A 16,172-nucleotide genomic window follows, 5' to 3' on the forward strand; every position below is an offset into this window, starting at 1 on the left:
AATTTATATTACTTCATATAGATTCTCTCAAATTGATTGTATTTATTAATATTTATTTTATTAATAATAAAGATTTATTCTCTCAAATAAAATATATCATTATATTAATAAACAAGTATAATAAAGCTAATATCATTTATTAGTTATTAATTAAGTATAAAAGAATTATTAAAAATATATTGACTTTAGAATTCTATAGAATGGTTTTAGGATTTGATATTAATATAATAATCAAAAACATAGTTGATAAGATCTTTTTAATATATAAAATATTATTAGTTATATATATCAATTCTAAATCATTTTATAATTATTTTATAAAGTTTAATATTATTAATAAAAAGAGATTAATGATTAATATTATAGCGATTCGGGAAGTATATAAGAAATAAAAGATTATAAAAATCAAATGGATTAATAAAGAATTTAATTTTGTAAATACAATAATTAAATTAAAATTATATTAAGTATTCAAGAATCTAATTAATAATAATATTATTATAATTAAGATTATAAAATAGATTAATAGAAATTAAAAGATATAACAAAGGAAATATAAAACTAGAAAGAAAGATAGTTATATAAAGGAATTTAAGGAATTAATTAGAAGAATATATTACTAACAATTTTAGAGAATTGTTAATATTGGGATAGGGATTATATAACTGTACTAGTGTTTGTGCTAGTGCCTTTCGATATTATAATAATACATTTCGTAATTCTAGTTTTTAGAATTCTAAGCAATATTACAATAGTGTGAATCATAATACTATATTGACTTCACCATCCCCATGGTGATATCAACATATTCATTCAATTTATCCTTCAAAATAATTTTAATAAAAACTTTAATATAGCTAAAACCTCCTTTTATTTATCAAATCTAAAAATTATAAAAAATAAACTGATTTTATACAAATTTAAAAACTTCTCAATATACAATCTTAAATATAATCTCTATCCAATCTTTATATCATTTTTAAAATTCATTTTACAAATATTATCCTTTATATTATCTATATTACAAATTAATCATTTATATAATAATATTAACATTCATTTGGATTTCTATAAATTCTATACTATTTGATTTCAACTATTTTCTTTAAAATATAGGATCTACCTTATATAAAAGTATTTCAGAGATTGAAAAAACTATATTATATAGTAATATTCAATATCATATTATATCAAATAGATTTGCTATATAATATATACAAGAGCGTAATGAATATAAATAGAATTAATATAAATCAAATTATTTTAAAAAAATCAATTATATTTAGAAATCTCTTTTTAATATATAATTCGAAAAGAATAAATAATTTATATTATTGAAACCTTTTCAATACCTTTTTGATATATTTATAATAATCTTTCTTATTTTTGAAGTATATCAGAATATTATTCAAATCTATTATTACAAAATCATTCAATAATTCAAATAAAATTTAATTAATATATAATTGAAATATAATTAAAGTATTAATTAATTCGAATAGTATTATATAATATTCGAATAATCTATATTATATTTGAATAGCTGTTTTTCATTTATTTTTAGATTTGATTTGAATATAATAATAAATATTTTTAATACTAAATTTAATAAAAACCTTTATATATATTAATTGATTTAATATTGTTACGGAACGTCGATGTAGGATCGACATCGGGCCAACCATTTATCCGATATAGAGTTTTCACATTATATATAGCTTCACTCTAAAAAGGATTGAAGGAATTAATAAAAAGTCTTATATTCTTTTAAATCCTATTATATATTAATCATTATTTTATATTGATTTTAATAATTTTTTTTATTCAATTCTTTTAAAGTAAGTTATTAATTAGTTTTCGAGAATAACTTTAAAAAGCTTTGAAAGCTTTAAAACTCTTTTAAATTGTAATATGCCTATAATACATTATTGGCATATAAGCGATAATATTCAAATCTTAAGATATCTTTTATTTTTATAAGATTGAATTGAAAGAATATTAAGAAAGAAAGTTTTTATAAATCGAATTCTTTAGAAATATTTATAAAATATTTTTATGATATACCTTTGATATCCTCTTGAAATGAAATAGAATAATTGAATAAAAGTTAAAAAAGGAAAAGAAAATATTGAAAAAAAGAATTTCTCTTTTAAAAAGCGAATTTTATTTTAAATAGTGCTTGTGAGATATTAGTAATATATTTAAATTCTATTATCGAAATAATAATGTTTTTATATAATGTTTAAACCTTTTTATATAGGGAAGAGTTTAGCTAGTTATTATATAGTTAATTAGGATTCATTGATAGAAGTTAATTACAAATAGTTAATATTATATCAAATAGTTTGTATTTAGTAAAAGACAAAACAGTGTTTATATTAAAATCGTTTATTCGGGAATACAAATAGATTATTTTATAAGATTCCAAACCTTTCAAGTATTCTTTATATTTTATAGGATTTTATAGGATTTCAAGATTTCTTTTAGATTTCGAAGATTCAATAGAAAGCTAGTGGAGTTTTATATTTTATAGGATTTTATAGGATTTCAGGATTTCTTTTGGATTTCGAGAATTCAATAGAAAACCAATGAAGCTTCACATTTTATAGGATTTTATAAGATTTTCTGGATTTTTGTACCCAATTAATTCTATATTAGTAAAATGCTATCGATTTCTAATTTTTCAGATTTTCAAGTTTTTATAGTTTTCAAAAACAAAAATCTAAAATGGGGAGGTAGTTTTATTGAATACAAATTATTATTTTATTAAAAGTAAATTAATATTAATAGAATAAAAAAAAGGAAATAGTCATTTTTTTCAAATTTTCAAATTTTAAAGATTTTAAAAATTTTAAAAGGTTTAGCTTTTAATATTCTTATATTATAATATAACTTTTAGAATTATAAAGAAATTGAATTTTATAAAATAAAAATATAGATATTGTAATAGACTTATTGTTATAGGATTTAATAAAACTTTGAAAGTATATTGATATAATAAAGAGAATTTATTAAATAAACTTTAAAGCTTTTGAATTCTTTATAGTGTTTATAACTTTCGGAAATGAAAACTTTGAAGGAAAGGGTTTTATTATAAAACGTTGATATAGGATTGATATCGAACCGATCATTTATTCAATATAAAGTTTTCATATTATATATAGCTTTACTTTAAAAAGGATTAAAGGAATCAATGAAAAGTCTTATATTCTCCTGGATCCTATTATACGCTAATCGTCACCTTGCATTGACTCTAACAAATATTTCATTAATTAATAATAATGGATATCGATTTTTTATTATTATTTTGTTCAAATTTTTATAATCTATATATAATTTGAAAAATTCTTTTTTTTAGATATAAACAAGATTGGAGTTTTTATTAGACTAATTGATTATTGAATCTATTCTTTTTCTAATACTGTTTCTAGATATTTTTATAATATTGTTAATTGAAGTTTAAATAATTTATATAATATTAGAATTTATGCTTTCAAAATCTAACCTAAAATAACTAGATTCTATAATTTTAGGCTAAATTCTACAATAGATTCTATTATAGAATTTAAGGGGTATGAGAGTAATTTTTTTTCAAATTTTAGGGTATGAAAGTAATTAAATGACATTTGAGGGGTATGAGAATAGTTTGCCGTAAAACCTAATAAACGTAATAAGACTAATCTTTATAAATGATTTCTCGTTTCCTAAACTTTTGTTTTTATTTGATTTAAAACAAACAAACGGTTTTGGCATATACTCCTAATACTAATAATAGATTGAATTATACAAACCTCATTGAAAACATATAATATAGTTTAACATCGAATAAACTATATCACTGAATGGACTACTTTCACCTTAATCTATACTCTTCATATTCATTATACATTTTATTAATTATTTATTATAGAATCTATAAATAAAGAAGTACATTTACTTTTAACTATTGAAGCTCTTCAGAAAAATAAAAAACTAAGCATTTAATAGATTGTTTGATTATATAATATACCTTATATAATAATCAATTATAAAATGAACAATTTAATTTCGTATATAAAGATTCAAGTGAATTATTATAAGATTATGAAATTAAAAGAGAAAATAATTATTTAATATATTTTTAATATATATTTGAAAGGTTTTCTATTTAGATTTAAGAATATCGAAAATATAACGAATTATGTTTTTAAATTAAGAAGTGTGAAATGTATTAGAAAGCTTTAGGTGTATTGATTTGTAAAATATTGAATCAAATTAAAGATATATTTTAATTGTATTTAGAATTTTAAAAAAATTCTTTATAAATATTTTAAGTTTATTAAAGAATGATTTCGATTAATTATGAATACATAAATAAAATATAATATTTTGAATAGAGATTTCTATAATTTCAATAAAACAGGTTTTATAATAGGGATTATATATATAGTAATAATCGTTATTAGTATTGAGAAATATAATAGAAGTAAATCAATACAATTAGATAATCGAGAATGAATTAAAATAATAATATATGAAAATAAAAAGGGTAAAACTATTTATGTATTTTTAATAATTCAAGAATAAATTCATTTTTCTAATTGATATATTAAAATGAATTTTTATATAAAATAGATTATTAAATTTATATTTAATAAATGAATAAATAATAAAATAGATTTAAAATAATTAAAATATTTTGATAAATATATTAAGAATCAAAAAAAGAGTAAATATTGAATATTAGTATTAAATAAATATGAAAGTTATAAATTAATAGCTTTTCAAATATATTATAAAAAGAATGATATTATATACTTATATTTATTATTATATTTATTATTATATTTAAGTTATTTAATTTAATTAATTGATATTGACTATTTTAATTATTTAAATATTTATATAATAATCAAATCAATGAATTTATCAAAATATATATTAAAAATATTTCAAAGATTAAATTCTTCATAGTTTTTAAAGGTAACGTAACTTATGGTGAACCGGGTCATATGGGGAACCGGGTCAGGTACCTTTACACCAAAATTTGTATGTAAAGGTACTTAGAGCGATTTTTTATAACTCTATAAATATTAGAGATATAGTTTCGATATTTTGAAGTATAATATATTCAATATAAATATTTAATATAACAAAATTCTATAGAGATATAATCTTTTTTAATAGAGATATTAAAGTTTCTTTCAAATTTTCGGTTTTGCCTAACAAAAATTACTATGGGAATTTTTAAAATCATATTAATTCAAGAACAATATTACTAAAAAGTGTTCTGTAACTTTAATATTACATTTTTATTAGATATTAAGCCTAATTATCAAAAAAATTAAAATTATCTTTAATATCCATAGAGATATAAAAAGTCGCTCTAAGTACCTTTACATACAAATTTTGGTGTAAAGGTACCTGACCCGGTTCCCCATATGACCCGGTTCACCATAAGTTACGTTATATATAAAAAATTAATTATCTTTTAAAATATAAAATCAAAATTTCAAAAAATAAATCTAATTCTATTTAATTTTGAAATTATATTTTTAAAATTAGATATTCAAATTTATATATCTATCCCCCCCTTTTTTGATTTAAATTGATAAATTTCTTAAATTCTTTATAATCTAATTGAAGTTCTTTTTCAATTAATATTAATTAAATTTCGAATAACTTATTATTGATCAAATCTTTTTATATTTATATTTGAAATTATATTTATTTTAATTCAAAATATAAAAAGATTAATTTATAAAAATATATTCTTGAATATAAAGAATTGTATATTTCGAATAATAAATGAAATATTAAATAAATATTAATATATATAAAAAACCTAATTATATTATGGAGAAGTATTTATTAAATAAAAGACTTTTAATATATTATTTTAATAAGAGATTGATATTGTAATAAATATAGAAAAACAGATTATAATATAAGAATCTATTAAAACAATATAATAAATCCTAAATTATTAGATTTTTAATAGTTTTAATTAATTGATTTAATAGTTATTGAATAATTTATATTTGGAGATGTAAATTGAGGTGAAAGTAGTCTACTTAGTGATATAGCCCACTCAGTGTTAAACTACGTTATTGTTTAAACATTTTTATATGTAGCTTGAGTGTGGTGATCTCCAAAGCCAAAATAAGAGGTGTACTAGAATCGATTTTAATTAAATGTCCCCATGAGGGCGCTTGCCTTGTCATTCAGTTGTATAAATTCAATCATTGCCAGGTTATCAAAACAACGTCGCTGAGCATTTCGCGGAAACGGATGTGTCCATCTATTACAAGGATTTCTCCATTATTGCTTGGGATCATCCTCACAGCCCTGCATTCCGCTAGCCCCGTACCCTTGCAGCAAACGCCTCACAAATTTCGTGCCTCTCCTTCAAGGGTGTTCAATAATTAGTCAGCATTCGAGAATTATTTTCTATAAGCAGACGTGTAAAACGTGGGGTTCCTAATCTAATATTCTCTTCATGCAATGTTCAATTTAAGAAAAGTCCAATCTAGGTCGGGTCAATTTCCATAATGAGTCAGCAAAAAGCATCGGATTTAAATTCGATTCCGTTTTCCAACTCACGCCCCTGCTCAAGTATTCATAATCAAGATAAGAATCCTTTTAAAGACAACTTCTTTTTGAAAGATCCTGTTAATAAAGTGGACGAATTTGAGAGTATCTCAAATTCAAACACAGTTACACACTTGATACGAGAGAAACAAATCATGTATCGAAATGTTATATATTATCGACGAGAATGGGATGCTTTTATGGCTTTGCTAGACGAGTTGGTGGATTCAATTTTGCTGATCAGAAGCACTTTGAAGGATTGCAATGACAAGATTACAGAAGCCGAAGCTGTTTGGTTGGCATTCTGGGGTATTGTTGAATCATCACATACAAATGATTGGATTTGAAAAATAACAATAGGAGCTTTGTAATTTGAGTTGAGAATAACTAATGTAATCCAGCTCATATAATACCAGTTTGTAGTTGTTGTTTGAGTAATTCGACCTCTGCTATCTTCCTATCCAAAATACTCACTTTATCATCAAAAGCAGCTTTGGCTTCCTTCATCTGCCGTGGGAAAGTCGTCAAGAATTCCCCGCATTTCTCACTAAATGACAGGATGGATGTAATATAAGTGTCCGATCTAATTCCAGGAGTTAGTCTTCGATTTAACAGTTGTGGTGGAAATTGCACTTACTCATACTTGATATTCTCTAATTGACGCTGAATGGCCATCCTCATTCTTTTCTCGGTATCAAACTCTTCCTTCAATTTGCTTATTATTTGCAGGAGCTCGGATTTCAAATCAGAGTATGACTGATTATCATACTGATTCTGGTGCTGCTTATCTTCTACACCGAAAAAGTGTGGTGTGTTCTCGTGATCCTTCTGTTTTTCAACGTCCTTGTTTGGGATATCGAATTGGAAGGAGCTATGCGTACGCTTCTGTTGACGAGAAATTGTCGAAGGATCTGAGATTGGGGGTGGCATTAACGGACGAGAGTTGAATGTGGATGATGCAGAGAGATGGGAATGTGGGTTGAAACTGGTGTCATGGGGATGGAAGGTTGTTCCGTTGAGGTGCTGGAAACTCGACAGGTTTGCTTGTGGCAAATCGCTCGATATTTGATCGAGGCTCAAAGCATGGCTATTCTCATTTCCATTGTTATGTAGCTGATTGAAGTTGTATGATTGAATGGGCCCGTTGTTCTGATTGAATGGGGTCTGCTCTGAAGTAGCAGACGCCGCAATGTTCAGCCAATCCCCATGAAAAGATTCCATGCTTAATGTAATGTTAAGAAGTACTACGATATGCAGTATAATCAACTACTCCTCTTTATATACTTTGGATAATCCCGAGAGTCTGGGGAGACATGGGCATGGATAGAAGCAGGAACATGAACAACAGGAAGAGAAGTTAGGAATACGTGCAAGGACAGGGACAGATACAAAAGGGAAATGGCGATTCTTTTCACCCTTTCAACTCTTTCTACTTTCTAGAGGGATCTTTGCCTGTTTTGGTTTCATAATTGGATTTGCATTATGAAAATTAATATAGAAGCTAGAATCCGTTTGGATGATACAAGCATATGGTTTTTGTACCTTGATCCTGCAATAATAAGTATGAACCACGAAATTGTTTAAAGAGCAAGTGAAAATCATAGATGCCTTAACAAATGTTTGAATTAACCTCCTCTCAGAACGTATACCTTAGCCCCGAAAGTCACTTTGCCCTGTTCAAACATGACGCGGAAATCCACAGATCATACAAAGGGCAACTCGAAGTCGCCAATGAACGAATCAAATACCTTGAGTCGAAGCTTCAAGATCAAGAATCGCATCTTCGTGAATACGATTCGACGCAGAGACACCTATATGAGAGTGAGAGAATTCGGACACTTGAGATATCTGCTCGGCTACATGTACAATGCCATCTCAAAATTGAACAAACGAAACCTTTGGAATCCTCTCAAGAGTTGAGAAATTTGCAAGAGCGTTTGAAGAAGATGGCGGGAGATTATACGTGTTTGCAAGCCCACGTTTTAGATGTCACATCTGCGATAACAACATCTAACGATATATTACGAGGCGAAACCAACAAATTACATCATCAAGTCATGCAAAATCAGGCCGAAATTATTCATAATCAGCATATTATCAATTCTTTGGCTAACAAGATATCTTTGTACAATAAAAATTGAAAAAAAGTTCTCGAATCTTTGCAACTGACACAGTGGAAATTAAACGATTCGAAAAGACTAGCGGAAGAGGTAGACACAAACGATCGAGTTCTGAAGAAGTTAAAGAGAGACCATGTTTGAAAATTGGACGACGATGGATACAGGCTTTGGTGGCTAGTTCTTTAACAATTCTTGATTTCAATTTTAGTCTTTAGTGTTACTGATAATAAAGATCGTGACAAATTAAGATCTTGCTAAAAAAAGAATTCAACACAATCCTTTAGTATCATACGTCCTAGCAATATATGAAAATAAGCCTGAATTTGCTTAGTATTATTGTGATGGTCTATTGGTCGAAGGTTAAAGTAAAACGTATCGTGATGAATTATTGATGCATGCAGGCCATATGCAATTAACTTGTTTCAAGGATAAATCATGTTTCTTGAGTTAGAGTCCGCGTCAGGAGCGGTAAAAAGACTCACTCTTGTATTGTGTTGTATTTATTGATGTATCCCGGCAGTTTGAATGAAATGTATGACTCATTTCGAGAGAATGAATTCCGATAGCCTTATATTCAATAATCACTTTTACGCTTATATGAACTTCAATAGAAAGGCTCTTAAATCGTACTGCTCTTAAAACAGACTATATGACTTACAGATGTCTCTCAAGATTAAACAAGCTCAATTATCAAAAATTCATAAACCATATCTCTTACATTTTAGTCAGTTAACTCTCAAAGTACGATCATTTTTGACGAAATGTCTGATCAGAATATTCTCGAGTTACGAAAATTCGAAGCGTCTCAAGATCGTATAAGAGCTCGAAAGTCATCTGAAATCCGACAAAATGGATTGCTCAAGAAAGCAGAGCAATTGCGAAGGGTGGCAAAGATAGACGTAGCCTTGATTTTGTTCGATCCTATTTCTCAACAATATTGTACCTATAGATCAAGGGATGATGAATTCTGGCCACCTTCAATGATGGAAATAGTGAGTACGCATTCCGTACGTTCATAGATAATTCAGTAGTCTAACTAACCTCAGAATAAATCGAGCAACTCAATCAAGTATTCTCCGGAAGATTTTGAGGTGAAAGAAAGTAGTGCAACTCCAATCAACGAAGATGTATACACTGGGAAAAGGAGACGAAATAAAATTCCTGACATCTCCTTGAAGCGCAAAAAGGCAAAGACCAACAGTTCGGATGCAGAATACAGATTTAAATCGTCACCACAACATCATGAGAAGACCGAACTATCGCATGAAACGTCTCCTCTTGCTCCAGGATTATCAGTCGAGGATTTCAATGAATTGATGAAAGACACAGCCCCTACTTCAATAATGCCGGGGGGGGAGGAATTTGAATGTTCTAGTTTTGGAAAAAAGCTAGATTCACCAAGTCATACAAACATTGAGCAACCGCATGATATATCTCCCCTTGTTCTTGGATCACCTAGTGGAAACTTAGATGACCCATCTAAGCATCTCCCTTCCGCGATGATGATTCCAGAAGATGAATTGGAATATTCTAAACGAGCTTCACCTGATCCTATCCTGGATGTTTCCCTCCTTCGATCCTCTGTTGACGCAAACTCATCTGTATCACATTCCACTATATATGAGCATGAGCTAGAAGATTCAACATCATTATCAACTAAGCCACCACGCATGCCACGATTGCCGGAGTTTTTAAGGGATCGATTCTTGAATGCAACAACATCATTCACGCAATCACCAACTTATGAGTTTCCAAAAAGGTTTAGCCAGACGAGATATTTTGAGGAACGTTCCCCCTAGAAGGCCTATACAATGACAATTGAATGGTTGGATCGAATTTTCGAATTGATATAGAGTTAGATCTGAGAGGGATAGAAGGCCGCTGCAAACAATGACTCTGATAATTTCTCAATCCCTTATAAAAATATAAAGAAGTACCTGTACCAAAAAAGTCTTTTCCGACATCCTCGATGTCATGTAGTAAGGCCAATAATTTCCTATCATTGACATATCATAGATATGGCAGGCCAAATCACGATGGTTCCAATGCGAGGTGAGAAATTTCTTTGTCAAGGACGACTACTATTTGGTAGAAAAGGACATTACACGTCAGTATCAAGAACATGGTATATTTAGGCACACAAATATCATATAAAGTGCTGTATACTTAACTAGAGCATCAATATCAATCTCAAGACTCAAACTTGCTTACGTTGATTAATACAATTATATTATCTACCTTAATACCTGTTAGTTACTAACAACCTGAAAGAATCCATTGATCAAGGCCATAAGTATGAAGTAAGTGTTATCTTTATAAAAAATCTAAATACTAAGTACAGACAAGCTCATAATGATTCGTCTCTTGAAGAAGTTCATATTCTGCATCTGTGTATCGCAAATTCCCTGATGTGGCGCGTCACACATCGCTTGGGCTTCGTCGAATCCTTCGAATCAACCATTAATTAGTTTGTCTTGTGTTGAAATTTTACCACAGGCCGTACGGGATGCAACTTTAAAATATCACGTACCATGAGACTAACTCTCCTTATCGATTAACTCCCTTGATCGACAACCCTTATTTGTGTACCTTTTATTTTGGCCTCTCTTATTTATTACTTTGGCGCCTCTTACGTTATTACGATGAACATGGGTAAGGGTGAAGATGGATGAGGCCAGAAGAGAAAGCATAGAATATAGATCCGGAATGTGATGGAGTAAAGCGTATGTGATCCGTGCCGCGCCGTGCTGGTGCATGATTCTAGTGTCATCACATTATCATCTGCTACTTAATTGACGTACGTTTATTGTCGTTCCTCGCTCATTAGCCTCCTCAATAAGCCCTCGTGCTCAACCTAGTCTTTTCTCCCCTTTTAAATGATCGACGCCTTGTTGCGATCAGATGAGATGCGGCCCGAGCTTCAAGTTAGTGTATACTATGAGGCTAGCTTTCGCGGGGTATACCCTTGCTGCCTGCTAGCCACCTTCCTTGATTGACAACTTTTCTTCTGATACCTCTTACTTTGGCATTTCTTACTCAAACATTTCTTATCTAAACACCTCTTACTTAGACACCTCTTACTTGGTCATTTCTTTCGGCTGTGAGCATACAGCCATAGATTAATTTCACCAACGCTAGAACTCACCTAAACATGATAAGATGGGATGACTATTTAGGAAACCCACGCAACGAGAAGGTTCTAAAACAAGGCGTCAGATCGCCGATCACCTAGAACTAAAAGAGCTTATTCTAAAATCAACTATTCTTTGTCTCGACATTTCCAATATTGGCATTGCGACATTTTAGAGTCTCACATATGCATACTACCTAAAACGCTCAATCATTCAAGGATGCATCTTTTCCCTTATTTTCCTTATCTTGTCTCTAATCTAGTATTGTAGTTTAATGGACCCAAGTCTGGCCAAATGAGTCTTTGTGCTAGCTCCGGACAAGCCGATTTCAGGGTTATAGGTTGTTCAGAAGAAAATATAACTTCTTCCGGGGCCCCGCCGCTGTTTCCGCGTTCGATTAAAGTATCCTTTTAGTCTGCTTCCTTAATCGATCGTCTGGTGGAGTTTTCAAAAAGTGGAGGTTATACGTAGTGCATTTAATAAGTCGTGTTTATAAATCTGTCTCGGTATTAGAATGCCGGGATATTTGATTTCCAATTTGGATAGCGTTTTTGAGCGGAACATCAATGCCTCAAAAATATCTCGACTGCGCCTTGTTTTGAGAGTAAGATCAAACAACGCACAGATATGTGATCTAAAAATCTTGGCTGCAGAGCTGTCAAACTTTGCCGATCTTGTAAGCTCATTTAATCTATGAAGGCACATCCACTTTAAGCTTGAATGTCAGTGGGCCAGAAAGATGTGATAAGCTATGGTCAAAAGTGCCCCTCATCTTTCTAACTGTTAGTGCCTCTAAGTTGCCGGAAGCTATAGTATACATTGCGGATGCAAGGATTGCTCTACAAGAAGCTACCATAGTATTGAGATATGTTGAAGCTATCGGATCGGAGTCATACAGTTATCGGTCCCCAATATCTCAATCTTGTCAAACCATTTTCATATCATGATAAAATGATTATAATTACAGAAATATTAGTACCATGTTACCTTTAACTATATTGAACGCCGCGAATACTTTCGAGATAGAGTAATGGTTGTACTATGGTGGAGCCAGGGAATCCGAAGATGTCCGTAAATGATGTGTTCCAACGCCTGGATCTTCTGCCGTATCTCCGACTTGGTTCGTTGAATTTGCAACATCTCAACCTTCTGGGATTTCCAAGTTCATATGGAACTCGGCACAGAATCATATCAACACAAGGGACCAGTCCCATATGATGGCAGAATCCGCGATCGACGAAGTGGACGCTTCGTTAGTGTAATAAAATCTTTAATACTTTTATTATTTATTGAAAAAAGCGTTTTTATAGTATTGATCTGATTAATTTAAATCTTTATATCTTATAAAGCCTGTTCTAATCAATAGGGTCTTAATGGATTTCTTGAATCCGAAAAGTTAATTCCAATCTTTAGTTTAAGAAGTTTATTTGTATTAAATCCGATTATTAATCGAATTATATAAATATATAGATTAGATTTATTCGATTTTCCTATCATATAATATATTCTATATCATATGATGTAGCGGTAAAGTATTACAACGGCATTTAGTATACCACGTCATATAATATAAACACATATAATAGAATATTAAGGAGTATTAGTACTTCAGAAACGCATTATAATTCTTAGTAATTCAATATATTAGAAAGATCCTAGAAATTAGAATAAATAATAAAAATTTAAATAAGAAATGGGATTTATTATAATTGTTACGGAACATCGATACAGTATGACGATATGCCTTGAAGAGCTGAATAAACAAGGTTCATTTCATTCTTAGAATTTAAAACTATAGAACTATAATTTTCTGAAAGGTTCTTTATATATAGATTCTTATATATTAATAAAGCAGCTTTGATTACATTCTTATTCAATTTTATTATTATTATTTTGTTATAATAAATCATTTAAATCTAATTATGTATAAACAGATTATTAGCTTATTTATTATTCTATAAGATTTATTCTAAATATAAATAAACTTATAATATTACCTCTCTTTAAAAAAGCTTATCTTTAAACTTTTTTATTTATATTATCTAAATTGAAAAGATCACTTTTACTAATTCTATATTGATTTATTAATTCAAATTTAATAAATTAAGTTATAGTAATTGATTTAAGCAATTTATTAGAAATCAATCCAATCGGCTACTTCAATTAATCAAATATGTTAAATCAATTAGATTAATTGTTTAATTGACTAAATTGATTGAATTAACTATTTGAAATAGTGGGATTGATATAATTGATTATATTCAATTGATTCTAATTGATTTAAAATGATTGGAATATATTGAATCGATTTGAAAAAAGATTTTTTCAGATTTTCTTTTTTATTTAATAAATTTAAAATGGATTTGAAATTAGAAGCGTTTTTTTATCTCTTTATTTTATAAGCGAATTATCGTTTATATAATTATAATCGTTTTTCTTACTTTTATAAAGCTTTATTCAATTAAATAATTGAGTATAAGGACTAGATTTTATGGGGCTTTCTAAATGAAAATCTTACAGGAGATATAATAATATTTTTAAAATCCGAAGTAGAATATTAGATGAGATCAATATCGTTATTAAACTATAAGATTTTACATAATAGGGTTTTTTGTGTTTTTATTATTATTAAAATCTTTTCCATTTTCTATTTTGAATTACTAATTATATTAATAAAAAATAATACTTTAAGTATTTGATTTAGAAAGGGACTGTTATATGCTTTATATAATTTACTTAAATCTTTTTTGAATAGAAAAATCGAGTTTTTTAAATAATCTTTATATAAGGTATTTCTTTATATTAAATTATATATAATCTTTTACATTGAAGTTAATTTTATAATAATATATATTTATAGATTTCGATATCTTTGTTTGAATATATAATAAGCCTTCTTTTGCTTATATAAAAGCTAGCTTATTATATTCGATATATATATATATACATCTTATATATTGATATTATCTATAGAATTGTTAATATTCTCTTTTTATTTTTATGTGTATTTGGGTGTATGTCTATAGAGTATCTTGTATAGAGTAAATCCTTTAAACAAATCATACGGGAGGGTAAATTGAATGTAATTCAATATTAATAAGAATTTGAATTAATCATTCTGATAATAATTAATAAATAATCTCAATCTCTATTAAAGATATTGATTATAAATCTCAATTTGATTATTGATTTAGAGGTAATGAGTAATAGAATATTTAAGATTAGTATTTAGAATTTGATTAAATTCTTTTCAAAATTGAGATATAAATTGAAGATTTTAATTTGATATTATAATATTAGAGTAATTGTAGTAGTGGTATATATTATAAAGATATAATTGAATTTGAATTCGAGTATTAATTATCTTATAGTATAATATAGAAATTGCTTGTTTAATAAATTGATTTATAATAACAAGTATATTATTGTATTTATACTTATCTTTATTGAAATTATAATAGTCTATAATAATATATTATTATATTCTAATAGGAATTGAAAGAGAATATAGTAAACCAGGGATTCGATTGTATGATATAATATTATACTTATAAATATAATAGTTTTGTATATATTGAATAATGATTCCTTACGTTTTCGATTAATAGAATTGTTTGAATATTAAGAGGTAAATCTTATTTATTCTAAAGTGAATTATTAATATGGAATTATAAATCTCTTAAATTAAATAAATCTATAGTATTATAGATCTCAATAATTTAGCTATAGTATACTAAAGAACATTAGATACCTAAGAAAAGCTTTAAATATATATATAATATTAGTTATAGAATATTCTAGAAATAAAAAGTATAATTCCTAGAATGATAGATTTTAGAAAATATCGAATATAATTTTACAAACTTTTTGTAAAGTTATATTAATAATATTCTAGAAGGTTAGTTTTAAGATAAAAAAATAAATTAAAATATTAAAAGTTATAGAATTAATATCCTATAATGAATAATTTAGAAACAATAGTATTTTAGAAATAATTAATTATTTCAATTATTTAAATGAAATAAAGATTTATATAAAAGAATAGATTTCATTATAATATAAAGTTTTATATTTAAAAATAATTATTAATTTTATTATTATAATTATAAGAATTGTAATCAATCATAACCTTATTGAATTTCTATCTGAAATTTAATTTAAATTATTTTGAAAGATTTTTAGATATTTCTATATAATCCTAAAAATAGTTTCTATAATATTTTGAATATTATTTTTATTTTAAATATCGATTTAATAATCAATTGTTAATATAACATTTAAAGATATTATTATACATTAGTTTATTAAAGATATTAATAATATTAAAATGATTAATATTTTAAAGAAAATT

The 16,172-nt window shown here is 27.1% G+C and overlaps 2 protein-coding genes across 2 annotated transcripts; one reads left to right on the plus strand and one right to left on the minus strand.

Moving 5' to 3' along the window:
- Positions 1 to 6,531: 6,531 nt before the first annotated feature.
- On the minus strand, positions 6,532 to 7,867 carry BCIN_11g03790 (hypothetical protein). The gene is made up of 2 exons (XM_024695985.1): positions 7,208 to 7,867; positions 6,532 to 7,153 (listed from the first exon to the last, which is right to left on the minus strand). The coding sequence occupies exons 1-2, from the start codon at positions 7,789 to 7,791 to the stop codon at positions 6,973 to 6,975; spliced, it is 765 nt and encodes a 254-aa protein (XP_024551787.1). The 5' UTR covers positions 7,792 to 7,867; the 3' UTR covers positions 6,532 to 6,972.
- A 1,494-nt stretch (positions 7,868 to 9,361) lies between these two features.
- Positions 9,362 to 10,635, plus strand: BCIN_11g03800 (hypothetical protein). Its single transcript, XM_024695986.1, has 2 exons — positions 9,362 to 9,682; positions 9,737 to 10,635. The coding sequence occupies exons 1-2, from the start codon at positions 9,452 to 9,454 to the stop codon at positions 10,487 to 10,489; spliced, it is 984 nt and encodes a 327-aa protein (XP_024551788.1). The 5' UTR covers positions 9,362 to 9,451; the 3' UTR covers positions 10,490 to 10,635.
- The last annotated feature ends 5,537 nt before the right edge of the window (positions 10,636 to 16,172 follow it).

The sequence above is a fragment of the Botrytis cinerea genome, chromosome 11, assembly GCF_000143535.2.
Source record: "Botrytis cinerea B05.10 chromosome 11, complete sequence".
NCBI lineage: Eukaryota > Fungi > Ascomycota > Leotiomycetes > Helotiales > Sclerotiniaceae > Botrytis > Botrytis cinerea.

Excerpts from the sequence above, each read along its gene's own strand:
- BCIN_11g03790 (XM_024695985.1), bottom strand. The coding sequence starts at position 7,791 with ATGGAATCTTTTCATGGGGATTGGCTGAACATTGCGGCGTCTGCTACT. Across the intron at positions 7,154-7,207 it reads TTAGAGAATATCAAGTATGA|ATCGGACACTTATATTACAT; the intron begins GTAAGTGCAATT and ends TCCTGGAATTAG.
- BCIN_11g03800 (XM_024695986.1), top strand. The coding sequence starts at position 9,452 with ATGTCTGATCAGAATATTCTCGAGTTACGAAAATTCGAAGCGTCTCAA. Across the intron at positions 9,683-9,736 it reads CACCTTCAATGATGGAAATA|AATAAATCGAGCAACTCAAT; the intron begins GTGAGTACGCAT and ends AACTAACCTCAG.